This window comes from Bombus huntii, chromosome 6 (assembly GCF_024542735.1).
Source record: "Bombus huntii isolate Logan2020A chromosome 6, iyBomHunt1.1, whole genome shotgun sequence".
NCBI lineage: Eukaryota > Metazoa > Arthropoda > Insecta > Hymenoptera > Apidae > Bombus > Bombus huntii.
The window spans coordinates 5,801,596-5,813,969 of NC_066243.1; the positions used below are offsets into that span (position 1 = coordinate 5,801,596).

General features: G+C 40.0%; 1 protein-coding gene across 1 annotated transcript; it reads right to left on the minus strand.

The window, feature by feature from the left end:
• Positions 1–6,910: 6,910 nt before the first annotated feature.
• Positions 6,911–8,338, minus strand: LOC126866763 (jerky protein homolog-like). Its single transcript, XM_050620702.1, has one exon. It carries the CDS (start codon positions 8,336–8,338, stop codon positions 6,911–6,913), a length of 1,428 nt encoding a protein of 475 aa, XP_050476659.1.
• Positions 8,339–12,374: the final 4,036 nt, after the last annotated feature.

Consider the following 12,374-nt stretch of genomic DNA (forward strand, 5'->3'; position numbering starts at 1 on the left):
AAATCCCAAGAAAGCAGCAGGGCACGACCTAATAGGCAATAAAGCAATCAAGGAACTTCCCATAGAAGGGATAGCACTCATCACATCGATTTTTAATGCTATCCTTCGCCTTGAACACTATCCAAAGGCCTGGAAAATCTCATTGATTACCCTCATTCCTAAACCCGGTAAACCGATATACGAAACCAACTCCAATCGCCCAATCAGTCTTTTATCTACCCTGTCCAAACTATTCGAGAAGATGCTCACGAACCGACTCCTTCCAATCCTAGAGAACTTGAAAACACTCCCAGATCACCAATTCGGCTTCCGAAAACATCATTCTACAGTAGAGCAAATCCACCGCTTAACTCATACGATCAGCCAAACACTCGAAAAGAAAAAATATTGCTCAGCGGTTTTCCTAGACATCCAACAGCCATTCGACAAAGTATGGCATGAAGGGCTACTATACAAGCGTAAAAAGATCCTACGTCACCCCTACTACTCCATCCTAAAATCTTACCTAACCAATAGACAATTCATGGTTAAATGCCTAGACGCCACTTCCGCAACATTCCCAATAGAAGCCGGCATACCCGAAGGTAGTGTCCTCGGACCCCTACTGTACTCCATCTACACTGCCGACCTACCTATATCAAACGATATAACAATAGCGACATTTGCAGACGACACAGCGCTATTAGCTACCCACGCAGACCCGGTAATAGCCTCATCCACTCTCCAGCGAAGTCTCGACTCCATGGAAAAGTGGTTTCACAAATGGAGCTTCAAAGTCAACGAAAAGAAATCCTCACATGTAACCTTCACGCTCCGAAAACAAACCTGCCCCCAGGTCACCATCAACAATGCAACAGTTCCTAGCAGGGACACAGTCCGATACCTGGGCATGTCCCTGGACAGGAGACTAACATGGAAGACACACATCTCAGATAAAACGAAGCAACTAAAGGTCAAACTAAAAAATCTCTATTGGCTCACGGGCCGACGCTCCAAACTAAACATACAGAATAAAATTACCCTCTACAAGACCGTAATAAAACCTGTCTGGACCTACGGAATCCAACTATGGGGAACAGCGAGTAACTCCAACATTGAAATACTCCAACGCTTTCAATCGAAAACGCTACGATCCCTAATTGACGCACCTTGGTATGTAACCAATGAAACAATACACCGCGACCTCAAGATACCCACCGTCAAAGAGGAAATAGCAAAATATAGCGACAGATATAGCAAAAGAATCAACAAACACCGAAACCCCCTAATCACTGGACTACTCGATACGACGGACCAGATTCGCAGGCTGAAGAGGCACTACCCGCTAGACCTAAACGTTAGATTCATTTAATTATCCAAATTAAGCATATGCACTTACTTATAATACTTATAAATTATACCTATCTATAATAAGTATTAACTTATTGTAAATAAACAGCCATGTCACTGCGCCACGCCAGAAAAATTACTGAAAATTCTCAACGCGAGAATTGATTGTAATTTTAACAAATAAATAAAAAAAGAATTACGAAATCAAAACTAAAACCCTAGCGCTGGGCATATCGCGTCCACAGTAGTATGCTTCCTTCGAAATCTATATTGTCTACTGTGAAACGGATCTGACCCAATACATCTTTCTATCAGCAGTTTGAAGCACTTCTCAAAAATTTTAGTTATTACTGTTAATGTGCTTATGAGTCGAAATGCACCCAATGATGTAAAATCTTTACCTGGTATAGGAAGTTGAATTACTCGTGCTATTTTCCACTTCTTCGGTATTCTGCCCTCCTCTGTTATGCGGTTCAACACTCTGTATACTTCATTGCTTCTTTTGTTTACTATAAGTTTGATAATTTCTCCAGGCACACCACCTATACCTAACGCTTTTTAGAGTTGCGTTTCCTAGTGATCTCGGTCACATCGTCTATATTTTTGTCAGATTGTGGTGCTCTCCATTATTATCGTTATACCCTGCTAAAATCTTATTTTTCTTTTTGCAGCGGGATCAACTTTGTCACAAACAATGTTTCAATAATACTTTTTACCTTTGAAATCGGTATGGCCTTGGGGGAATTTTATTCCTTGATCTTGCTGTAACTGTGCGATGAGGTCTTCCCCAATGGTCCCATTCTAAAATCTCGTGAAATATTCCCCATGCTTCCTCATTGCTCTTGGCTATTGTCCTTTTATGCAAATTCCTAATTTTCTTGAAATCATCCAATGATTTAAGATGAAGATTATAACTTTTTGTCCTTACTTTTGTAACGTCGCCCAGAAGCCAGGAATCCGCCGACCTCAGGTATGCATATAACACACCTGGGCATGCTATAGCGCTGAGAATAGACAGTAGCTGGACTCCCACCCGAGAGATATGTGAATCATAGTGAGGAGGTAAAGATCCCAGTGCTTTAGTCAGTAAGTCAGTCTGTACTTTGCGATTGAAGCATAACTTCGCCTTGTGAATAATGTATACGAACGGGCTATTGTTCATTCGCTTTTCTTTTTATCTATATATTACGTCGTCATTTATTACGCGACACTTTCATGGCTCTTCTTTTGAAATCCATTTTTCTTCCTAAGTTCTCTAATTTCATTATTCCACCTGTTACGTCGGGCGACACTCTACCTAGACCAGGCTACATACCGCGGGCAAGATGGGAACCAGATATCCGCTCATCCTTACTGCGTACCCTCAATAGTCTTAAGGACTCATCGTAAATATCAGGAATTCGCTAGCTAACGTCCTTCAGACCGAACATTCATCTGTTTACTGAATCGTTTCTAAAGCTTATTGTTTACTACAGGAAGACACGGGAAAGTTAGTTTTTCTCACGTATGACACATCCCACTAGCAACTTTCTATCGAGGGCGGCTAAGACCCTTCCTAGTCCACCAACCTTCTTTTATCCAACCAGAAGCAATGTCCACTGCCCTCACTTTCCCAACCAAAATTGTCATCAACAAATCCGATGGTCCCTTGCGTTAGACACACCCATCACCGGCTTTCCTCCGACACAGTATCGCCACTTTGAGTTACTTATTCTTCGTCGTTAGAACAGTCAACATGTTATTACCGGGTTTCTATCTTTAATTCAATCATTCACTTACTTGTACATACGCATCAGTGTAATTACCTTCTTTACAAAGTTGTTGGAGTAAACATTAATTTAGACCTGTTAATTCAGTGTAACCTCAACTGAACCATCCCTATTATCGTAACAGAAATCAGGGGATCGATCAGTTGGTGGCGGCGATTATTTAATCGTAACGGGAATTTACGACTCTAGGTGACGTGCTATCTCGCGATAGCGTCTCTCCGCGAACGGTCGAAACACCACCAATAGCTTCCTTCTTATTTCCTGTTGGAATCCTAATCTTTTTCAGACTTGTCTCGCAAGTTTTCCCGTTACTGTCTTGAAAATATTCCCTATTACGGCTTCGTTGTTGTTGTTAAAAACTTCTTTATTGTTTACTACATCGTCAAATTTTTTAATAAAGTCTTCGGGTTCAAATTCCTCCGTAGAAAATTTAAAATAATTAAATTTTCAACTGCTTATCCTCGTTTTGAATTTGTGTAAAATATAGTAATGGTCAAAGGTTGAATAATTTCTTAAAACTCTATTATTTTCGTGTATATTAGTCGTATGATTATCTGCACTGATTACATCCGAGCAACTAATTCTCCCATTCCTAATGTATGTGTATTTTTGTCTCAGTCTAATTGCAAACAGACCATGCTTGCATAACACTTCCATTAATGTTATGCCCCTCTTGTCTGTCTTATTTCCTCCACAAGCCATCGTTTTTGCATTAAAATCTCCCGCCGTATTGATTTTATGATGTTCCCTACTGCCTTTCCTCAGATTATTTATTAACGTATTCATTAAACTCATTTCTGTTGATGTTGAGCGAGTAATTCTCACTTATGGGGAAGCAATTGTTAATTACCAGGCCCACTATTCCATTCTTATTAATTAATGTATCTTCGTTAGGAAACCTGCCATTGAACAGCGGAATCCAAATGGAGGCGTCATTTTTCGCATCGTTAAAGCAGTACGCTTACTGCCTATACGATTCTGAGATGACAACCGCATCTACTCGGTACTCGCAAGCGTACTGATACATTAAGTCTTGTGCCAGTTTGCACACTATTCAGGTTAGTCTGCAAGATCTTAATTTTAACCCTGCTTCACACTCTATCTGTACGTAGGGCACGCCAATGAGCCTGTGACATGCCTTGTGTTGTTTAGTTTACGGGTGCTACACATCGCGCAGCACGGCTCGTTGTTGCAGTTTGACATATTGTGGTCTTTACCTCCACATCTGCATATTTCCTTGCCAGGTTTGATCGCTTTACACTGACTCGTTGAATGCCCTATTAGATGACATCTATAGCATTTCTCAACCCTATTAAGAATTCTTGCCGTGGCTATGATCGGAGCCGTTCTTATATTTAAATTAGAATTATCTTTGGGAAAATATGCAGCTGGCACCACTACTATCACTTGCTGCGTGCCCACCGGAGTTACATCCGGTGACTCTGCGCGTAACCCGGAATCCATCCCTTGGTCGAGGCGACAACTAGCTGTGCAAATATAATTAGTCGGACCGCAATAATCCTAAGGAACTGTAATAAAACTAAACATTTCTATTTTACCGTTAGGGCCTTCAAAATAAAAATATACAATTAATCGTATTAAATATCGTATTAAAATATATTCAAGTCAAGACGTTCGTTATGGTTATTGCTCCATCAGTGAAGAAACGTGAGTTTTCCCATTTTTCGCGGGATTTCTACCCGCAAGTGACCAGTGATGGGACGAGCAACATCCAGCAACAGGTTTTCTCTGCGTCAGCATCGTCGCCGAATTTCGCTGGTTTTCCATCTTTAGATCAGTCAACATCCCTTGACTGGTTTTTTATACGTTAACCAGTCAATGTCTTGGATTGGTTTATCAGCCTTAGATCAGTCACCTGTTTAACTTATATGTATACACACCGAGCGTAACTGTCTATGTCCACGAACTTGTTGAATAAGGTGTATATCGCGATCTGTTACTTCAGTGTTATAATCAGTTCAACCACCTCTATTATCCTAAACGAAATATCGGATCGATTATTTCGTGGCGCCGATTATCTAATCGTAACCGGAATTTACGATTCCCGTTAGCGCGCTTCCTCGCGATCGCGTCTCTCCGCGAACGATCGAACATTGTTAGAAAAGAAAAAAAAAAAAAAAAACAAACTAGAAGTAAATACGGAAAATATATTCTATGCATGTTTTAGGTAAATTCTGAAATTATGAAGTGATATGATAACGTTTAAGTATGGTTAAATTTGTGTAAAAGCTTGAAATCGGTCAATTTAACCAACACTGGTAGGTTTAGTGTTAAATGTGACAAAGAGTCTTTCTTTTACAATTTCTAACAATGAATGATTATGGTGATTATACAGATTATTTATGTATGATAACATTGAGCATGAAGCTGTATATGTTAAATATTTATCATTTAACATGTATTATTCTGATGTAATAATCTGATAAAGGAGTTTGAGTACGTATAACTACATTTCTGCAAATATAGACCTGGTTCTAAAATACAGATTTATCAACCAATATTTCGCGATTAATACTTTTACAAATTTAGAAATGTAAATAGAATTGATACCTTCTTCGTATTTATTGAACATAATTGTAAATACTTTTAACTGACACGGTTAATTCGGACGAATAATGTCGGCCCGAAACAATGCAGAAGAAAATTGTGTTCAAGAACATATAAGGGAGATATAGATACAGTGATATATAGTATGATGTAGGCAGAATATAGACATATATGGGTGTTGAGATAAGAAGAAGGTTATATACATTTTTCAAAATAAAATTACATTTTTCGATGCATTGATTGATGTAGTTCCTTATAAAGAAATATTAGCCCTACTACTTTCTTTTAAGCAGATATAAATATTTTAGAGACATATGTTAACGAGTACCTGTATCAACATTTCGGTTAATGTTGTAGTCCAACGCTACTGCTTATTTATTAGCGTATATTCAGTAAATCGTAAATCTACGAAATAATAGTTATTAGTTTCTTTTGACTTTTACTTTCTTTAACGTACTTCAAAGTCATATGCATCGTCGAGGTCGCCATTCTTAATAATTACATTTAGTGAATTACTTACAATTACATGTTCCTTTTCGTTTAATAAGACAAATTACAAAGAATGCGAGAAAGAAGGAAAAGAAAAAGAAGCCCATTTGTGTGAATGTATATGTTTCTATATCATATAATTTTATCAATATAAATTTAGTTCCAATTCAAGTTTTGCACTGATTAGTCGTGTATCTACCGGCTTTGGTAGGTACTCGCACTGATAAATATTCGCTGATATACAGAATGGGATACATAAATCTGGGCACCAAAATAACTTCGTTATTAATATTATGAAAAGAACTACGCAGGGCAAGGTTATACTATTTGGTAGATAATGTTTTCGCTAGAAGACATTTTTTAAATATTATTTTAAGGTCATCATCATTTATTTGTGCGATAATAACATTTAATTTAACAATTACTTGAACTCTAATTTGTCAAATTCAAAGTATAAAGTTCAAAGAGAACGTAAATACAAGAATAACATTGCGCGTCTTTCCTTGTCTTCCATACATAGTAGAATCTTAATTATTGGAACTAATAATGATATATATGTTGAATTATAGAAAACAGCTTTTTCTGTACATCAAACCAAATGCTACAAGGAAACAATTGAACGCTACATAAAATCATACGGGTTCCACAATTACTTATCGCTAAATCATATTATATTTCTTAACACATTTTTTAATACACGCGTTTTAATAGAAGCAATTCCACCGAGTTAATTTCATTTTGTGTTTCAAGCCACGTTAGCTCCTTTTTGAGAACTTCGCACGAGAAGGTCCAGCTTCATCGTCCATAATATTTATGTTCACTGGACACAGAGTATCGTTTTTAAATTCTCGAAGAACTTCATTGGTACATACCTTCTTGATTATATCATGTCCGTTATCCATATTAAACCAACGGAACACATGAACCTTCTGGCACTGTTCACATCCAGGTAATGTATGCAGAAGTTCAACTGCGTTACTTATGTCAGCATCCCATGTTTCCGTGTATTGCGTACGCCGCATGTCTATAGGTTTTAAAAGGTTGTCCCACGAGTTTACCAGTATTGAATGGCCGATTAGTGTCCAAGCATCATTTACAAAGCGGCAGAAATCCCACACGCTTAATTCTTTATAGAGGTCTATCACTTCTTCCTCCGTATTGTAGATAGACAATGGCCTTATTGTTTTCAGTAATTCTATTCGGTACTTTCGCTTGAAACATGTGATTATACCACAATTCATTGGTTGACTGAGTGCTGCAGCGTTCGGTGGAGGAGACTTAACTTCTACTAATGGATCTATGTTATTGATATCATTGATATCGTGAAGCGACATAATATTATCTACTAACAACAAATATTTGTCCTCGCTGCCGTTCTCCCGTTGTCTTTCTTTAATTGATTCTAAGAAATACTCTTTGTACCATTGTTTGAAAATGCTACTGTCCATCCAAACCTTGGTGTTTACATTGTAGATAGTTGGGAAGATATCTGTATTCAAAACGGATGAACTTTGCGGGTTGCCAATTATTAGTACTGGCATCGTGTGACATCCGGTAGCATTTGCACAAAAAAGTGCAGTAACGTAATCTTCGCACATTTCCAGGTTTCCTGTCGATTTTGCACGGTTAAAAATACAAGAATTTTCTGGTACTGCTTTCCACATTACCGTTGTGTAAACGGCATTGTAAACGTTCCTCAATGTGAACCCACCTTCTTGCAGGAATCTGTTGAAATCAGCTTTAAAGGCTTCCGCTGCGGTGAATTCATTTGCGGCTTGAATATTTTGCCTTATATCCGCAGTAGTAATATTGTAACGTCCTTTAAAGCCCCGCAACCAAGTAATACTGGCTTTAAAACGAGGATGTCCGTTTAATTTTTCATTAATTTCTAGAGCTTCTCTCTGTATGTCTGCTCCTGTCATTTGTACCTTTCTTTCCTTACATCGTAAGTACCATTGGTAAACAACTTTATCTACATCCTGTAAACGTCGCCGTGTGAGACCCATGATGAGCCCGTATTGTTTTGTAATCTCTTCGCTTTTTACATATATAGTGTTCAATGTAGAGAGCGCAACACCGTACTTTTCCATTATGGTTTGTCGAATTTCACCTCTATCTCTCATCATAAGAATATTGTATTTATCAGTAACTGTCAAATATAGCGGTATTCGCCTTGACGTCATTATTGTTTGAAGCGTTTCGAATGTAAATACAGTACTGAAATGTTGAGACGAGATTTTATTTCGACAGTTGTTGTCGTTGACAATTTTGATGGGGGAAATAAATACTACGTGTATTAAACATGTATATAGGTATATTGGTATGTCAGGTTATCATTAGAATTTAAGGCGCGTAACGATTCTTCGTTTGAATTAGCCATTGTTTTACGAAACACTAAATATATTTACGCGAATAAACAAGATTTTACAAAATATTATGAATAATGAGTTTAATAAATGATAAGATTAACAAACTTTAAGTTTAACTAATGATTAGATTAAAGAATAATAAGTTTAACGAACAATAAGAGGAACGAATAATACGTCTTACGAATAATAAATTTAACGAATAATGAGATTAACGATCGATAGGTTTTACGAATAATAAATTTAATTAACGCTATTAACAATGTTCCGGGGTTCAAACGAATCCACGGTCAAAGGGATAACTCTTTACTATGAGTAAAATAATTTTAAACACAAAAATACGATTGCTGAGACACTCGGTAAATTGCTCGATGTATCACTTTCCAAGGCGATCACACGAATGAATATCTGATGAAAATCTTTTTCCCTATACGACTGCATTTGTTTGTTATATGCTCGCTGGAGGCATCGAGAAGTTTCCAATCATTGTTGCTAGGCAGTTTCTGTCAAAAGTTTGTTGTATACTCTTTGGAAGCATCGAGAAAGATCCAAACGCCGTTGCTAGGCAGTTTCTGTCTGGAGTTTGATTCCTAATACAACGTGTGTCCCGTTATATCGACATCTCCAAAGTACAATTCTATGTGATTTCTAGGGAGAACAATACAACCGATCCACACCTTCGTCAGGCAAAACGTTTATCCCGTGACCGTGGCTACGTTCGGCGACCAGTTGTCACCTCGAACCAACTTTCGCTTTCACAAATATCAAACAATTACAAATGACAATCGCTTAATTACAGCTATGATAAAATCTTGGCTAAAGCATTAGAAGACTTCCTCAAAATTGCAAAGGGAAGGCTCCGGTTTTCCTTTCATCTCCGACAGGTATATACGTATATACGTATATGAAATACACAATAGAGAATTATACAATATTCTGATGATAGAACGTTCGGATGATGTATGTACGTAATGTGTATAATCGAGGTTACGCTGTATATCAAAATAACAAATAATATACGACCGAGAGGAGACATTAAACCGACAGCACGAAAATAAGAATTTAGTATGAGATTATTATGAGATAATGAGAAAATATCAAATAATTTGAAAACAGAGTCTTTCTCCGTAGAAACTTCAACGTAGATTCTATCTATGAAGCACATGAAATACCTGGGTCTCGTCATCGACAACCAGTGGAGGTTCGAGCCACACTTTGACTCCCTGATTCCGGAGGTGTCGGCTGCTGCCAATGCCTTGTGCGGCCTGCTGCCGAACATCGACGTGGCGGAAGTTGCGGTGCGACGACTATGCGAGAGCGTCGTTCGGTCCCGAGTGATGTACAGGGCCCCGTTATGATCTGATGGCGAGGCGGCGCAGCATCCTGCTCCTCAGGTGACTGCACAGGGTAACCGCCATCAGAATCATTAGGGGATACCGGACGGTGTCTCACGCGTCGCGACCGCTCTAGCCCCCGCCCCCCAGTGGGATCCCGCCGGGCGCTAGCGCTCAAAAGGAGATACGGTCGCTGGAAAGTATGGGATCCGGGAGAAGATTTGACCGAGCAGGCGGCCCCAGATAACCTAGGAACGCGTGGGATGCGTGTGACCAGTGGCGGTCTCAGTTGATCAACGAAGGAAGCGGACATCCAGTCGTCCAGACCGTCCTCCCAAGTTGGGAAGCACGGAGGAGCCACCGCGGTCTCCCGTTAACATTTAGGATGACCCAGGTGCTCACTGGGCACGGCATGTTCGGCGAGTACGTGAGAAAAATCGGACGGGAGACGACAGACATTTGTCACCACGGCGGAGAGAGCAGGTACACAGCTGGAGCTCTGTCCGGAGTGGGAGCCGTCCCGCTATACCCTGCGTCTCGTCAGTGGTGAGGGGTTGACCCCCTCGGCGATCGTAGGAGCAATGCTCAGCGGGCCGCAGGAATTCGAGGCTGTCCACCTCTGCAGTGAGCGAGATCTGCTTGCGAAGGAGCGAACAGAAAGGGAGAAAAAAACTCTCACCCTTGTAGGATAAGACGATGGAGGGGGATGACAGTCAGGCGACCTAGAGCAGCTCCATCGCCGTCCCAACGGACTACGACTAGAAGGAGCGGTAGCGCTAGAGGCAATGCCCCCCCCCCCCTATCGCCAAATTCAATAGTCAGGAATTATTAGGAGTGGCTCGAACAAGAGGACGCGGGAAGGGGCTGCAACAGAAGTTAATTCATAAGAGGTTCCTGGAGCACTCCTGTCATAAGCGTAGGATGGTCATCGTGGAATTCTAGTCGGTAGGAGTCCGACAGTACTCTGCTGTTACGCGACTCTTAGAACAGCGAAGTGTTCATGAGGATTTCTCCACGTACAAAAAAAAAGGGTTCTATCTATGAAATTTGAATTTGTCGAACAAAGAGTTCCATACCTTCCACATAAAATTATTACTACTAGTGTTAGTTTGACTCATTTTAGACGTTTTGGTCCACCTTCTTCTCGTAGTGATTAATTTCTTCCTTGTTATTTAAACGTGCGTAAGTTAAATATGTCGGAGATGAAAGGTCAACGGGGTCTTCCTTTGGAATTCTTTGGAAAACCCCCAATATTTTAGTCTTTATGATTCAACCCGATTATAATTGTTCGAACGTAGCCAGTCGCCGAACGTAGTCGCGGTCAAGGGATAAACGTTTTGTCTAACAAGGATATGGAGTAATAGTTCTTAAAAGGAAATAGTTGTAGCGGCACTCGACATTAAACATTCCAACGGTTTCTGTCCCGTGACTCGCCATACGCAGACCGTATTCTTCAAGTAAGATGATTGCCAGATGTCCATGCGTTTCCGCAGTACACGTGCAGCTTTCCCTCGAGGGCGGCTAGCATCTTTTTCTAACCACGGACATGGAAATTGACCAAATTAACAGCAACGTCAATTTCCCTCACTTTCTGAACGAAGGCTATCCTCGACGAATCCGATGATCCCGTGTCTTTAGACACACCCCATCATAGTCTTCCTCTGCAGCGTCATCGCGACGAAAAGTCATTCTCTCGTGAGGTCGTATTAGCGAGTTACTTAACGTCTTTGCGCTCGGTGGATATTCCACGTTTTAACAAAGAGTTAGTTTAGTTATACTTCCATCGTAGCCAAGCAAGTCGAGTACGATTTGGGCTTTGGAAGAAAGCGCATCCTGTTATCTCGTTGACCGCGAATTCGTTATTGAACCTAGGATCATTGTTATTAGCTTCTCGAGTATCTAATTACCACGGTTACTTGTCAAATTCTGTAATAATCGTATTTGCACTAGTCAATGTCTTCTCTATTCCATGACGACAATGTGTAATCCAAATGAAGATGCGTTTCACGCCCCTAACCGTAATGCTAATGTAAATCCGACACATATATAGGCTATGTTCAAAACATAGATTCCTACAATATTTTTCAAAATCAGTCAAAATAGAGAATGTAGCTTTTTTGCAGTTTCGCCAAAATGCACATAAAATCATTGTTTTTCATGAATGCACGTTGTTGGTCTTCTGATGCAAAATTGATCGGATAATGTTCTTTCATTCGTGAGGGCTAACGACGATTATCCCGTCGCCAATGCTGTCCAGGAAAATTCTTTATGGCCCGTTGCAAAATAATGCACACGGCGCAGAAGCAATTGTAGCGGCACAGGAGTCAAAGGACGACGCGAGTCGGGAGCGACGCCTGCTGTAGTTTTGCCTCAGGATATTGACTCAGCCTTGACGCAGAAATGTAATGATACACAAACTCCGGGCAAAACAATGTCGCCGCTACATGCAACCGTTGAATGAAGAGGAATGTGAATTGTCCGACTCTCTCACGACCAGTATAAATAAACGAACGCGACTG

What these genes read in the sequence shown, in the direction of transcription:
- LOC126866763 (XM_050620702.1), bottom strand. Translation starts at nt 8,338, where the DNA reads ATGACGTCAAGGCGAATACCGCTATATTTGACAGTTACTGATAAATAC.